General features: G+C 42.2%; 1 protein-coding gene across 18 annotated transcripts in view; it reads right to left on the bottom strand.

Moving 5' to 3' along the window:
• The window catches only part of phldb1b (pleckstrin homology-like domain, family B, member 1b), a 395372-nt gene extending 379828 nt beyond the window's left edge, over positions 1 to 15544 (bottom strand). For 4 of the 18 annotated variants that reach the window (XM_073029935.1, XM_073029936.1, XM_073029937.1 and 1 more), the window contains exon 1: positions 15256 to 15522. In XM_073029935.1, coding sequence (XP_072886036.1) covers positions 15256 to 15411 — 156 coding nt within the window. In that variant the 5' untranslated portion in view covers positions 15412 to 15522. Of the gene's footprint in view, positions 1 to 4822; positions 4850 to 15255 lie in introns of those variants that run through there. The other 14 variants (XM_073029931.1, XM_073029954.1, XM_073029938.1 and 11 more) reach the window with 10 other exon arrangements.
• Between the last annotated feature and the right edge of the window lie 478 nt (positions 15545 to 16022).

The following is a 16022-nucleotide window of genomic DNA, read 5'->3' as shown; positions in this document are numbered from 1 at the left end:
CATGGATGAATGGCACGTGTGAATCCCCAACCACTATGATGGCAGACATGGACCAAACCCAGGACTGCTGGGAAATAACTGAGACTTTCTGCCACAGATACAACTTTCAGTTTCTTTAGTCAGGCAGTGCATCAGCACTGGGGCCAGCCTATGGGATTAATTACCAGCAATCTCAGCATGGTCAGCAGTGAATGTGTTTTGAACGGGTCATATCTACATACAAGACAAGACTTCGAAACATGAATAAAACATGAATTCTCTCCAATAATGACCTGGATTCCCATATTTGCAACAGGCATTGCATGTCATATTTGCTCCTATCTTCAGATATCTCTCTCTCACACACACACACACACTCACTCACTATGGACATGCACATCAGAAAGATACACATGTTTACACAAGGCAGGCGGAGAGATAGACAGACCCAGATACATTTGTTTTATCACACACAAGCACTGGCTAATAAAAGATTCTTCTTAAATGTCACTATTCAAGTTGAGAATACGTCCCACGGTGATCAGAAAGTGAGTAGACCAAATAACCAGATGAAGATTTATCAGTTTATGCTGGACTGTGTTTTGTGTGTGTAATTGTGTTAATGTGTCTGTATGTGCGTGTGTATTTTTTTATTTATGTGTGTATGTCTGTGTGTGTGCGTGAGTGTGTCTGTGTCTGTGTGAGTGTGTATGTTTGTGTGAGTGTGTGTGTTTAGGTGGGTGCGTCTGTATATTTGTGTGTGCGTGTGTATTTATGTGAGTGTGTGTGTGTGTCTGTGTGTGCATTTGTGTGTGTGTCTGTGTGTGTGTGTGACAGAGAGTGTGTGTTTGTGCACATTTCTGTGTGAGTGCGTGCATGAGTTTGTGTGAGTGTATGTGAGTATGTGTGTGTAGCTTGTGTATTTGAGTGTGTTGCTGTGTTTGTGTGAGTGAGTTGTGCATGTGTTTATGTGTGTCTGTCTGTGTCTGTGTGTGTGAGTGTGTGTATGTCTGTGTGAGTATATACTGTATGTTTGTGTGAGTATGTATGTATTTGTGTGTGTAGGTGGGTGCGTGTGTGCATGTGTGTTTGTTTATGTGTGTATATATGTGTTTATTAAGTGTGTGTGTCTGTGTGTTTGTGTCTGTGTGTGTGTGAGTGTGAATATTTGTGTTCCTGTATGTGTGTGTGTGAATGTGTCGGTGTGCGCGAGAGTGTGTGGGTGTGTTTTTGTGTATGTGTGTGTTTGAGTGTCCGTGTGCATGTGTGTGTGCTTGTGTGTGTAATTGTGTGAATGTGTGTGTATTTTTTATTTGTGTGTGTATGTCTGTTTGTGTGTGTGTGTATGCGCGTGTGTGTGTTTGTGTGAGTGTGTGCGTGTGTATTTTTGTGTGGGTGTGCATGTATGTTTGTGTGTGTATGTATGTGTTTATTAAGTGTGTGTGTGTGTGTGAATGCGTGTGAGAGTGTGTCTGGTGTGAGTGCTTTTGTGAATGTGTGTTTGTGCGCATGTGAATGTGTGTGTTGAGAGACTGTATGTCTGTGTGTGTGCATGGGTTTGTGTGAGTGTGTGTGTGTTGTGTATTTGAGAGTGTGTGTGTGTGTGAATGTGTGTGTGTGTGTATATTTGTGTTCTTGTATGTGTGTGTTTGTGTGAATGTGTCGGTGTGCGCGAGAGTGTGTGGGTGTGTTTTTGTGTATGTGTGTGTTTGAGTGTTTGTGTGCATGTGTGTGTGCTTGTGTGTGTAATTGTGTGAATGTGTGTGTATTTTTTATTTGTGTTTGTATGTCTGTTTATGTGTGTGTGTATGCATGTGTCTGTGTGTGTGTATGTATGTTTGTGTGAGTGTGTGCGTGTGTATTTTTGTGTGGGTGTGCATGTATGTTTGTGTGTGTATGTATGTGTTTATTAAGTGTGTGTGTGTGTCAATGCGTGTGAGAGTGTGTCTGGTGTGAGTGCTTTTGAGAATGGGTGTGAATGTGTGTTTGTGCGCATGTGAATGTGTGTGTTGAGAGACTGTATGTCTGTGTGTGTGCATGGGTTTGTGTGAGTGTGTGTGTGTGTGTGAATGTGTGTGTGTGAGTGTATATATTTGTGTTCTTGTATGTGTGTGTTTGTGTGAATGTGTCGGTTTGCGCAAGAGTGTGTGGGTGTGTTTTTGTGTATGTGTGTGTTTGAGTGTCCGTGTGCATGTGTGTGTGCTTGTGTGTGTAATTGTGTGAATGTGTGTGTATGTCTGTTTATGTGTGTGTGTATGCATGTGTCTGTGTGTGTGTGTGTGTATGTTTGTGTGAGTGTGTGCGTGTGTATTTTTGTGTGGGTGTGCATGTATGTTTGTGTGTGTATGTATGTGTTTATTAAGTGTGTGTGTGTGTGTCAATGCGTGTGAGAGTGTGCCTGGTGTAAGTGCTTTTGTGAATGGGTGTGATAGATAGATAGATAGATAGATAGATAGATACTTTATTCATCCCCATGGGGAAATTCAACATTTTTTTTCCAATGTCCCATACACTTGTTGTAGCAAAAACTCATTACATATAATACTTAACTCAGTAATAATATGATATGCATCTAAATCACTAACTCAAAAAGCATTAATAATAGCTTTAAAAAAAGTTCTTAAGTCCTGGCAGTTGAATTGTAAAGCCTAATGGCATTGGGGAGTATTGACCTCTTCATCCTGTCTGAGGAGCATTGCATCGACAGTAACCTGTCGCTGAAACTGCTTCTCTGTCTCTGGATGGTGCTATGTAGAGGATGTTCAGGGTTTTCCATAATTGACCGTAGCCTACTCAGCGCCCTTCGCTCAGCTACCGATGTTAAACTCTCCAGTACTTTGCCCACGACAGAGCCCGCCTTCCTTACCAGCTTATTAAGACGTGAGGCGTCCTTCTTCTTAATGCTTCCTCCCCAACACGCCACCACAAAGAAGAGGGCGCTCTCAACAACTGACCTATAGAACATCTTCAGCATCTCACTGCAGACATTGAATGACGCCAACCTTCTAAGGAAGTACAGTCGACTCTGTGCCTTCCTGCACAAGGCATCTGTGTTGGCAGTCCAGTCTAGCTTCTCGTCTAACTGTACTCCCAGATACTTGTAGGTCTTAACCTGCTCCACACATTCTCCATTAATGATCACTGGCTCCATATGAGGCCTAGATCTCCTAAAGTCCACCACCATCTCCTTGGTCTTGGTGACATTGAGACGCAGGTAGTTTGAGTTGCACCATATCACAAAGTCCTGTATCAGTTTCCTATACTCCTCCTCCTGTCCATTCCTGACACACCCCACTATGGCCGTGTCATCAGCGAACTTCTGCACATGGCAGGACTCCGAGTTATATTGGAAGTCTGATGTGTACAGGGTGAACAGGACCGGAGAGAGTACGGTTCCCTGTGGCGCTCCTGTGCTGCTGACCACCGTGTCAGACCTACAGTCTCCCAACCGCACATACTGAGGTCTATCTGTCAAGTAGTCCACTATCCAATCCACCATGTGAGAGTCTACTCCCATCTCCGTTAGTTTGTGCTTTAAGATCTTGGGCTGGATGTGTGTTTGTGCGCATGTGAATGTGTGTGTTGAGAGACTGTATGTCTGTGTGTGTGCATGGGTTTGTGTGAGTGTGTGTGTGTGTGTGAATGTGTGTGTGTGAGTGTGTATATTTGTGTTCTTGTATGTGTGTGTTTGTGTGAATGTGTCGGTGTGCGCGAGAGTGTGTGGGTGTGTTTTTGTGTATGTGTGTGTTTGAGTGTCCGTGTGCATGTGTGTGTGCTTGTGTGTGTAATTGTGTGAATGTGTGTGTATGTCTGTTTATGTGTGTGTGTATGCATGTGTCTGTGTGTGTGTGTGTGTGTGTGTGTGTGTGTTTGTGTGAGTGTGTGCGTGTGTATTTTTGTGTGGGTGTGCATGTATGTTTGTGTATGTATGTATGTGTTTATTAAGTGTGCGTGTGTGTCAATGCATGTGAGAGTGTGTCTGGTGTGAGTGCTTTTGTGAATGTGTGTTTGTGCGCATGTGAATGTGTGTGTTGAGAGACTGTATGTCTGTGTGTTTGCATGGGTTTGTGTGAGTGTGTGTGTTGTGTATTTGAGAATGTGTGTGTGTGTGAGAATGTGTGTGTGAGAGTGTGTATTTGCACACATGTCTGTATGAGTGTGTGTGTGCATGTTGTGTATTTGATTGTGTTAGTGTGTGTGTCCGTGTGAGTTTGTGTGTGTGTTGTGTGTGTGTCTGTGTCTGTGTGTATGAGTGTGTGAGAGCATGTGTTATGACCCCTGTTAATTTACAGGGCAATATGAAACAGGGTTGTTCACACATTTGGTCACACACTCCACACCACTGCCAATTCATCATGGAAGCAGGACAGATATTTACCTTCTCTGTGGAAAATCAATGGATTCCAACTGTTGAGAAGTGAAGACGATACAAGTCAGACAGGAGCTGAGAATAAAGACAGCCTTCATGTTGGGCTGCAGTCCTGGCAATCAACCTGTTTAAAGGAGCTACAACAACCCGTGTAACCTACTAACCATGCATCTGATTCAACGTGGAGAGAAACTGGAGCAGCCGGAGCAAACACACACAGTCGCACAAACTCCTCATCAGAAAGTGGCAGAACTGGACCCAGATTGTTGGTGCTGTAATTGTGTTTTACTTAACTGCTATGCTACTGTGACACCCCATCCTCTCTGCTATTTCCTGTATCTCTACCTATGCTTTTTTTATATCTTTCTGCTATTTTTGTTTCAATTTTTTTAACCAGGATTACAAATTAATTTTTTAATTAAATAAATATTGCAATTATGAAAATAAAATGCGATAGTATTAAAGTTTAAATACCTTAAAGTACATTGCAACTAGTTTTTTGTCCTGAAGTGTCTTCCGGAAGAGAGACAATCTATTTCCCATGACAGGCTGAAGAAGGACGGCGTTTGGTTAATTACAGAAAGGACAACCTAGGATTGCATTCAGAAATCCAACTGCCTCATACAGAAGACCGTACTCTCACAAGAGCTGCAAGGAAGTGAGAAGCAAACCAGCAATCTGTTCCACCCAAACAGAGCCCCAGTAAAAGTTTCCAGTTTCTGAGCTGGTGCTTGGGAATATTCACACAGGAGTTGGATGTTCCCAGGACCGGGTACATACTCCACCTGTTGTTATTTGATGCCCACTCACAAGCAGAGAAAGAAATTGCAAATATTGGTTGCATGGCCAAGCCATCTCATGACTGCTCACTTACTGCAAGGGGCGGGGCTGGAGATCTGAATATTGTGAGAACATGAACTGTATATTTAATGATTGGATCTTTGCATCTGAACTGCTTCAAATGTAGCCATGTCAGCTGCTGGACACTTGCCCAATGGCTTCAGCTTCCTGTGTCTAGCTCATCTGTATCATTTCCAAATATTATTCCACACATGTTAACTAGAGATCAATCAAATTAATTATGTACAATCTCAATTAGACCCAAAGCAAATTACAACCAGTGAAAGATTAATTGTGTACTCATTATCGCCAGTTAGGAGATGTATCGGGTCAGATATTGGGCTCTGATTTTGATTATATGTTACCAAGAAGTTAATGACTTCTTGTCAAAGCTCTGAACTAAATAGTTAACACCAGAGGTTATGCAGATAGTGGAAATCCAGGACAACACACACAAAATCCTGGCAGAACTCAGCAGGTCATGCAGCATCAATGGAGAAGAATAAACAGTCAACGTTTCAGGGCTGGAAAAGAAGGGGGAAGAAGCTGGGAAAAGAAGGTGGGGGGAAGGGAAGGAGTACAAGCTGGCAGGTGATAAGTGAGGCAAGGTGAGGGTGAAGGTTGTGGGTAGGTGGGGGAATAGTGCAGTCACTATTGTAAATCAGTAAACGTAGGAGGCAATTTGTTCACAGTAACATATAACAAGAACAGATTGTCTACTTTGGTGGCGTAAATATGACACCAGGCAGATCTCACCTGGTCTTCTTTAAAATAACCCTGCAGAATCTTTTACACCCAGTTGAAAAGGATTTGATTAAACCTCTGATTAGAAAGTTGGCTCCTCCATCAAGAAAGCACTCACTCCATGCCATATTAGATGCTATCTCTGTGAACGAAACCCATAATTTGGTTCAAGAAGAAGGTGCTACTAGTTGGCCAAGCTGACCCCTTACCTACCAATACTACAATGAAGAATGCAGAACCACCCTTTCTATATAATGAAGAAAGCCATGACTAAACTATCAAATTGTAGGACTAACATAAAAGAGATAGATATACGTGAATGTATGTGTATGTATGTTTTATTGACGGAGGCCGCATGGTAGCACAAAAGTTAGTGTGACACTATTATAGAGTCAGTGGCATGGATTCTATTCTGCTGTTGTCTGTAAGGAGTTTGTATGTTTTCCCTGTCACCACGTGGGTTTCCACCAGGTGCTCCAGTTTCCTCCCGCATCCCAAAGACATACGTGTTAGTAGGTTAATTGGTCACATGGGTGTAATTAGGCAGTGCGGGCTCATTAGGCCAGAAGGACTTCTCACCGTGCTGTATCACTACTAAAGCTTAATAAAGTGGTTTGATGATACAAAAAAGCACACTCATGAAAACAGCAGTGCGGGCTCAATGGGCCGGAAGGCCTGTTACTGTGCTGTATCTCTTAAGCATGCTGGCTGATGGTCTAGTGGCATCTGCACCAGACTTTGGGCCGAGTGGTCTTGGTTTCGAATCCGGCTGGCTCCTTACACCCTTTTCCATCGTGCTGGGTTAAGCATCGAGCTAGCACCTCTGCCTCATTAAAATAAAATAGACAAATGCTAAAGAAGTTAATGACTTCTTGCCAAAGCTCTGAACTAAATAGTTAACCCCAAAGATTCTGCAGATACTGATACTGGAAATCCAGGATAACCCACACAAAATCCTGGCAGAACTCAGCAGGTCATGCAGCACATTTTTTGTGTGTTACTCATTTAATTGGGTTCTCTTTATCTCGTTTTAGGGCTTACGTGATGTGTATATGTATGTATGTGTAATTTTCCATGAATTCTATTGTATTTTTTTAATTTTCTTGTAAATGCCAGAAAGAAAGTGAATTACAAAGAAACATACGATGACATATATATATATATATAATTTGATAATATCTTGACTTTGACTTTGTTGATTAATTATCTCCTCTTGGAAATCTATCAGAAAAAAATTGCTGAAATGATTCATTATTCTTTCAATATCCCTTCTAAAATCATAAGTAGCACTAACAACACGGAGTGCAAAAGACATCCTGCCATTAATCTTGAGGCTATTGTCAACTGCAAAGATTCACAATGACACAAATTGCAATTGAATCATAGGGATTAACAACTCAGAAGGAGATCGTTTGGTTCATTAGCTCAGGATTGTGCAGCCTTAGATCATCTTGCACTAACCAAATGATTTGACCAACTAAGAGTCTATAAGTGAGGAAATATTTGAGTGCTGTGCAGAAATTCTGGCTCATAATCACCCTACTCATCCAGAGCAGACAGGACATGTTCCATTTTTGTAAAAAACTTTGGACCCCAAAACTACAATGTTATTTCCATATAAAGCAACAGCTGGAAGACATCATTACATTAGCTAGAATGACTTCCTGCCTCACTCATTAAGAAGTAGCCTCAGTCCAAATGAATAAGAAATGCATGAATGAAGAGATTCTGCAGACGCTAGAAATCTTAAGCAACACAAACACAATGCGGGAGGAACTTAGCAAGTCAAGCAGCATCTACGGAATGGAATAAACATTCAGCGTTTCAGGCCGAGACCCTTCATCAGCACAAAAGGTTGACTGGTTATTCCCCTCCATGGAGGCTGCTTGACTTGCTGTGTTCCTCCAGCATTTTGTGTGTGTTAAATAAGAAATTCACCCTCTTTCTCAACTATAGGTCCCCCCCAGGTTACACACACAAATGAGCATCTGGGAGACCAAGGGAATGCATTTGTTTGTTTATTCATTATTTTCTTTAGAGATAAATCGCAGAATAGGCCCATGCTGCCAGCAACCTCTGATTTAACCCTAGCCTTGTTGACTGCTATGGGACTGTAAACATCTTCTATTGCCTGGAAACTTCATTCGCAACTGCAATTCTGACTTGCGAACTGCTCGGTTTATGGACAGTTCACAGGAAGAGAACCCTGACATAAACTGTATCCCTTTTAAGATGAAAAATTGATGGACTACTTCCAATATTTCAACCAGCAATATACATCTCAGATCCACACTTCTGAGACACGGCTACCAATGGGATAATAATTCCACAATTACCTGTCAAGCTTTTGGCTGAAGGGACCAAAATGCAAGAGGGAGTTGTATAACTATCCAAGTATTCCCATCACTACCTTGCAAAGTCCTAAGATCCATGTATTAATCAGTATTCCCACTATCAGTTAAGGCCTGTTTGCACTACAATCGTCGTCTCAACCAAGACCCAAGGATTCAGCACATATCTGGAATCAAACACAACACTTCAGGTCAATGGTCTTATTATCAGTACATTTAAAAACACATCATTCACCACACTCGCGTGTTCCAGTCAACTACCACCTGCCTCCCCCTAAAGCCGTTCCTTAATGGATGGTCAAGGTCATTACCATACTGAGGAATCACAGGTGCAAACTAACATCCAACCTTACTTTCTGGCACATCCAGGCTCCATCTGGCATACCGAAATGACTTCACATTACAAACGTTACTTACAATTCATTCAGCTACAGCTTCCATCAGCAGTTCCTGCTCCAAACTCCAAAGCTTATAATCACTTACAAGTGTTTATTACCATTGTAATCAGGTTGATTTCACTTTTGGGAGATAACCATTCACTCTCCCAGGACTTGCATTGGCTGTGAAACGAGTGGAATGCCTGCCGTAGGCTCCTGTCGTCAGTTCACTGATTCATTTACACTCCGACTTGGATTTAAGGTGATTTTAAAACGGAGGCATAGCAACATTACAAAGACAATTATATTTCAAAAAGATTCATGGGCTGTAAGGTACTTTGGGATGTTATGAGGTTGTGAAAATGCAAATCTTATGAACTTTATTTCCCAGCTGTTATAAATACTGCTGAAGGTGTGATTTTACACCTCGTATGCTGAAAGCCACATTTTTGTCATCAATTCATTAACAATGGAAATAGTGAGTGCTGTATGTGATAAACTTAGCCTGCGTAGATCCTGCACGTTGTAGAGTTTCAAGAGGGAATGACTTACAGTGAATAATATTTGATTTCAGATGCAATAGTTTAATCTTTCATTGAATAAAAAAATACAGACAGAATTCAAAAGATTAAAGATAAAGAGAAAAGGTTAGCTTTGTGTGTCACGTGTATATCAAAGCATACAGTGAAATTTGTTGTTTGCGTAAATGACCAACACAGTCCAAGGATTGTGCTGGGGGTTGCCCGTAAGTGTCACCATGTTTCCTGCACCAACATATCATGGTACTCTTTAATCCATACATTTTTGGACATGGGAAGAAACCGGAGCACCCAGAGGAAAACCAAAAGGGAGTGGCAGAACCTCTTCTGCACCCTCTCTATTGCTGCCACATCCATGCCATAGTTTGGCAACCAGAACTATACATAGTAGTGCAATCTAACCAATGTAACCGTGGAAGGCGAGTGAGAGTGAGAGTTCTGCGATGACTGCCATCCTTTTGATCACTGCCGAGGAGTCTGTGAGCGGCCTATCGCTATGCGCCTCGCCGTGGCACATGGGGAGGCTTCTCTGCCTCATATGGTGTCCGTCCCTTTCGATGAATGTCGGTGATACCAGATGATGGTATCGCAGTCTGTGTTTATGGATTGGACTATTGCATTTATGTACTGTGGAGTTTTTCAGACTTATTTTTTATATTGTGTTTTTTTAATTGCCCATTCCTTTTTCATTTTGTTGTGCAAGGGGAGAGTGTTTGGAGGTTGATGTTCTGTTAGTTTTTTGTGTGGGGAGGGGTTGTTTTTTGGGGGTTGATGTTCTTGTTCCGTTTTGTGTGGGGGAGGGGGATTTAGGGGGTTGATAATCAGGATGCTATTCGTTTTTAGTGCAGGGCGGGGGATGGGTTTGATGTGGGGGGTGTAAGCGGTGGATTTCCTTGTCCATCTTTAATAGTCTGATAGTAAATAAAAGGCCTGTATTTACATAGTGCCTTTCATGATCTAAGGACATTACACAGCGTGTTACCATCAAAGTTGTACTCCTATAGTGCAGTTACTGTATTGAAGTGTCACGAGCACTGCTGGCCCTTTGCGTTGGGCTTCTAGGTTTCCCGAGTACCTATATTTACCAATTGTTATCTTAACTAGAGCCATTAAGCCCGGTGTTTTCTGTTTAATCTTGTCAAGTTAATTGTGACTGGCACGGGTTTCCTGCATTCTATGATTATTTAAGGGGTCTCTCATTTAGCACAGGAGTGGAGTCCTTGTGTGGAGAATGACTTGTGTCGTGGTGTCGCTCAATCGTGCCACCGATGCCCTGTTGGTATTCATATGTTTAATCTCTTGTTCCCATGGGGGGGTGGGGGTGGGATCTGCCGTTCCTCTGCTCCTGGGTTGAGTCACTGCCGATGCTCACTGTGACAGAGTCTGCTGTTCCTCCGCACTTGGGTGCAAGTCCTGCCAGCGACCACCGTAACATGAAGGGAGACTTGTCACCCACTTTGTGCAGAGCAAGACCTCACAAATAGCAACGTCTTAGTAATCAGATGTTTTGTCTTGGTTGTGCCGGTTAAAATGTAAATTTGGCAGAAGGTTAGAAGTTTCCTGCTCTTCTTCAAAATTAGGTCTACTTGAGAGGGTGTTCTAATGTGTCACTGTGGTGAACTACATATACCTGTCTGGACATGCCCCTCTGCTGACTGCTCCTGTGGCTCCTCCCACAGACCCCTGTATAAAGGCGGTTGGAGGCACTGCTCCTCCCTCAGTCTCCAGGATGTTGTGTGGTGGTCTCTTGCTGCTGATCGTGGTCTCTTGCAGCTAATAAAAGCCTATCGTTCACCTCCCGTCTCCGAGAGTTATTGATGGTGCATCAGTCACCCGAACAAAGCCATTTACATTAGGGACTGCTAATCCTATCAGGATCCAGAAAGAGCAGTGGGCCTAAGAAGCACCAGGTGTTTCGATGGAGGGTCCTGACAAAGGGTCTCGGCCTGAAACATTGACTGTACTTCTTCCTATAGATGCTGCCTGGCCTGCTGCGTTCTACCAGCATTTTGTGTGTGTTGCTATCAATTCCAAAAGCAGCAATTACTCCAATTTGAGCTGGTGCTTTTGAGAATTACCTCTTTTGATCCAGGTGCTGTGACAGTACCTGCAGCAAAGACACACCACGCTGTCACAGTGTTCAGTTCCACATTTTAAACACACAGAGTGAACTAGTTTGTTGGTAGATTTCAGAGCTTTGTAAAGAAGTAACAGATGGGGCACAAGAACTGGATAGTGACATAGGTGATCCTACTGAACTGTAGAGTGGAGAATGAAGATCTGATTTACCATACAGTGTGTTTCTGGATGTGTAATTGTACATGTACAACCTCAGAATAGAAGAACGTCCCTTTAGACACCTGCAGAGATGATGAGGAATTTCTTCAGCCAGAGGGCGGTGAATCTGTGGAATTCATTGCCACAGACGGCTGTCAAGGCCAAGTCACTGGGTACATTAAGAGCAGAGGTTGATAAGTTCTTGACTAGTAAGGGTGTTGAAGGCTAAGGGGAGAGGGCAGGAGAATGGATTTGAAAGGGATAATAAATCAGCCATGATGGAATGATGGAGCAGACTCGATGGGCCAAAAGACCTAATTCTGCTCCTATATCTTATGGTTTTATTAGAAAGAAGGAAAGCATAGTTTGCCCATTATTTACCAGCTCAAAGTATACTATAAAGGGAATGCAGTAGTGTATTGCTGACTTTACTAAACTAGTAACCAAGAGGCCTCCTAGCCAAGCAATTTGGCATTACAAATACAAATCACAGCACATCTATTTTCAAATGTAATGTATTTAAGTGTAGTGAATTTAAATCTAACTAATTAATAAATGTTGAATTAAAAAGCTAACAAAACTAACAGACTGTTGTAAAAAGAAATAAATCCGATTTATCTGCATTCTTCAGTGGAAGGAAATCTGCCACCCTTCCCTCCTTCACATGAGCTGAGCCACAATAACATGGTCGATTCTTAACTAATGTCTGAAGTGGCTGTGCATGCAGAAATACACTATGGGAGTAATTCGCTCTTGGACTGCTGTGGTTCAAGGAGACAGCTCACACCATCTGCTCAATGGGAATCAAGGCTAGAATTTGGCAAACCGTGTCCACATTCCATTAATGAAAATTAAAAGAAACTCAGAAATTGTTCAATCAAATATCTGCCCTCTGAGCTGTCCATAAAATCTCTCAAATTTCTCCCTAATATCCTAGGCTAATATTTATTTTTCAGTTAACCTCACTAAAAATTAATTATCTAGCTCTGTACCATGCTACTTATGGGCATAAATTCTTCTATATGTATTTCAATGGTTACCTTTTACTTTGGGACACAACAAGCTCCAGATAAGTGCAAACTTCTTTTTTTGGGGTGTGCAGGGAAAATGGGCCAAATGGATGCCACCTGATCATTTTCTATTGCTCTGTGATCAGAACAAGATGCCAACCTGTGCCTGCAAGAAACTCTTGGCAAATCGAATCACCAACTTCAGAGGAGGCAAGAGAAAAGATAAATTTGAGAAATAGTTTATGGAGAACAGATTTTCCTACCAACTAGTATTCTACCATAGATAGTTGTTGCATTCTAGCATCCATAGCACCCTCCCCCACCCTGCTGGGAGGAAACTTCTCACAAATTTCGAACCTTCAGAAGTCTGACAGAAATTCCACAGATACATAAGAAATTCCAATGTAAGTTTACCTTTTATCAAACATTCTCCATCTTAAACCTCCTTCCAGATGTTGAGCCCTCAAGCATAGTGAAGTACTGACAGTCTTCACAGAGGTACAAGCCACATTCTAACGGCTGGTTGCCACACATCCACTTGACAGTCCCTTTACACAGGAAGGCACATTCTAGCTTTCAGATATTGTGGTGTTTTCCAGCTCTGATTGAATGATTTGTTCTGACACTTCAATCTGAAGCGTCAGGTATCTTCCGCAACGTTTACATTCACACAGTTCAGTGACAATTTGTAAATACCAACCATGGCTTTGTGGGTTGCCTCTTACGTCTTGGTCTATAATTTCAGATTCAGATCCCAGTTCAAAGATCTGGTGTCTTACTCTAAGTTAATACACACAGAGAAGAACTAAGAAAGGCTGCAGGCCTCAGAAGGGTCACAGCTTGAAACATTGACAATCCATAGGTGTTCTGTGACCTTCTGAGTTTTGTGTATGTTGCTCTAGATTTCCAGCATCTGCAGAATCCCTTGTGTTTATGGTTTACACCTCAGATCTACATTCTCTTAGATGAGAGTTGAACCAAGGTACTGTCTACACTCTAAACAAATATGAACAATCTCATGGCAAATCTAAAGCACTTTTGTTTCTTAATCAGCATCATTTATTTTCTTGAGATTTGTGAGGACTTGCTATACTCAACTGTCTGACACCCACCACACACAACAACATGGATTGTGCTTTAGTTTTTCATCATCAACAACAACAATTTGGTTTTATATAGAGGTTAAAATTAATGAAGAGTCTCAAGATGCTTCAATGGGGCCATCATCAAACAAAATATGACCTGGAGCTGAATAAGGGGAAATAAGAACAGTAACCAAAAGTTTAGACAAAAGAGTAGGTTTTAAGCTGAATCTGAAAGGAAGAAAGAGAGGCTGAGGGATGGAGAAGCTTAAGAAAAGAATTCTGGAGCTTAGAACCCCGAAAGCACTCACAGCTCTTACTGTGGGATGTCTAAATTCAGACTGTGCAGGAGAACCAAGTCGGGGAGTGCAGCAATATTCATACAATTAGAGAATGGGGTGAATTTGTTTGGATCTAGACTCACAAACAATGGCATTTAAGGCAACGATGCAAATTTCCATCCTTGAAGAACAAATCATTTTCTTACCTTGATCTAATAGATTTAATGATTATTATTACAGAAACCTAAGTGCACTTCTGGTTGCTCAGCTATAAGAATGATGTCATTAGGTTCAAAAGTGTGCAGAAAGGATTCAGAAGGCTGTCGCTGGGTTATAAAGAGAAAATCAGAAGGTTCAGGTTGAGCAGTGACCTCATAGGGGTATATAAATTCAGATCAGGTTACAAATCTTTTGCCCTGGTTACCGGAGACTAAAACTAGAGGACTTAGATTTAAGGTGAGGGGGAAAATTTAAAAGGGACCTGAAGGTAACTTTTTCATACAGAGGGTGGTAGGTATATGCAACAAGCTGCCAGAGAAAGCCTTAGAGGTGGGTACAATTTCAATGTTTAAAAGACATTTGGACAGGTACATGGATAGGAGAGACTTCATGGGATATGGACCAAATGCAGGCAAATCAGATGAGCTCAGCTAGACATCTTTGATCGCATAGATGAGTTGAATCGGAGGGCCTGTTTCCATGATGACTCAGACTTATTTTTTCTCTATTCCCGGTTTATTTAATTATTTGAATTTAAAGTTTCTAGCTGCCGTAGTGAAATTCAAATTTGTGCTTCGGGTTCAAAGATCCAGGCCTTTGGATGTTTGTCCAGTAACAGATTCACTATACTCTTGTCCCTGTTGCATTTTCTAATACTATAAGGAGACAGTAGGGAGATGAGCAAAGGACTGATCCAAGCTTACGGGATTCCAGGAGTAATGGCATGCAAGTGAAGTTACTGGAGTGAAATAAATTAAACAAAAAGTCAGTGCAGCCCAGCTGAACAACCAGTGATTTTTGCAACAACTTTATAATTACTTTACCTGATAGCAATATTTTTAAAGAACTGAGTTTAAATTCTTATCGTATAGTAATAGCATTTGTACTCACAAATTCTGGCTATTATCCAGTGGAATAATATTGCACCATTAACTAAAACAAAGCTCAGATTAAAACAGTAGGAATCGGTTTACCAAAGATCTCCCACATTCCCAGAGGACTCCGTAGGAATGGGAACATTTCACAAGCACAGTGAAAATCAAACTACTTGCTCAGCAGATGGATTAAACAGAACTTGGAGCCCAGAAGCTGTCCGTCCGGCCCTGCCAATTTGCGCTGTTATTTTTTGCTCCATTAAAGCCTCCTCCCACGTTACCCAACCTCACTCACAGAAATGGAGGACTTACTTTAAAGCGCACTTTTTTTGCCACTCTCTTGTTGTCCACCACCAGCAAGGCAGAGGTTTGTTCACCATGGCTGTACTGTGCCCTGCTCTCGAGCAGCAGGGAGACCTGGTTGCTGGAGTCCTCCTGCACTCTCTGGCCTTCCTTCTTCTCCTTCATGTCTCTCCTTCAATCCCTTGGCTTTTGGAAGAGGTCAGGGAGCACCTGCACCACCGATTGCCACGCCAAACGTCTCAGGAAAACGACCCTTGAATCAAAGTAAATCTGTTGTCCGGAAGCATTTCTTCCTTCCTGATTTCTCTCTCGCACAGCAGGTGATTTTTCGCTTGCTGCATCAGTCAGAGCAGCACAGGCTTGTCAGGGAGAAGAGACACAAGGATAAAGCACTTGGAACTCCCGAATGCCGTTCCTCCCCCGCCCTCGAGGAGAGATCATTCTCTGTTCAAACCGGCAGAGCACTTAAAATGGAAATCGTCCTCCCCTTTTTATGTAGCGAGGAAGCGAGACAATGAGCAAGCTCTGTGGACTCCCACCTACACTCCCCTGAAATATAAACACACACTGCCTGCCTGAATGGAGGTCAACAAAGAAGCAAGTGTCCTTTCACTCACCAGGGCAGCTCAGAATAACAGTTAGCATTTTCCGGAACCTGCCAACTTTTCCGTTAACCTTTCGCGACTTTCTCTCTGCTGCAACTGCCTACTGATACGTCCACTTTTACTGAATTTCAAGCGGCCAACACAGTAACAAATCTGTGCAATAGCAGGCTC

This window comes from Hemitrygon akajei, chromosome 26 (genome assembly GCF_048418815.1).
Source record: "Hemitrygon akajei chromosome 26, sHemAka1.3, whole genome shotgun sequence".
NCBI lineage: Eukaryota > Metazoa > Chordata > Chondrichthyes > Myliobatiformes > Dasyatidae > Hemitrygon > Hemitrygon akajei.
The sequence above is the reverse complement of the archived record's forward strand: the minus strand, read 5'-3'. Positions and strand labels throughout refer to the sequence as shown.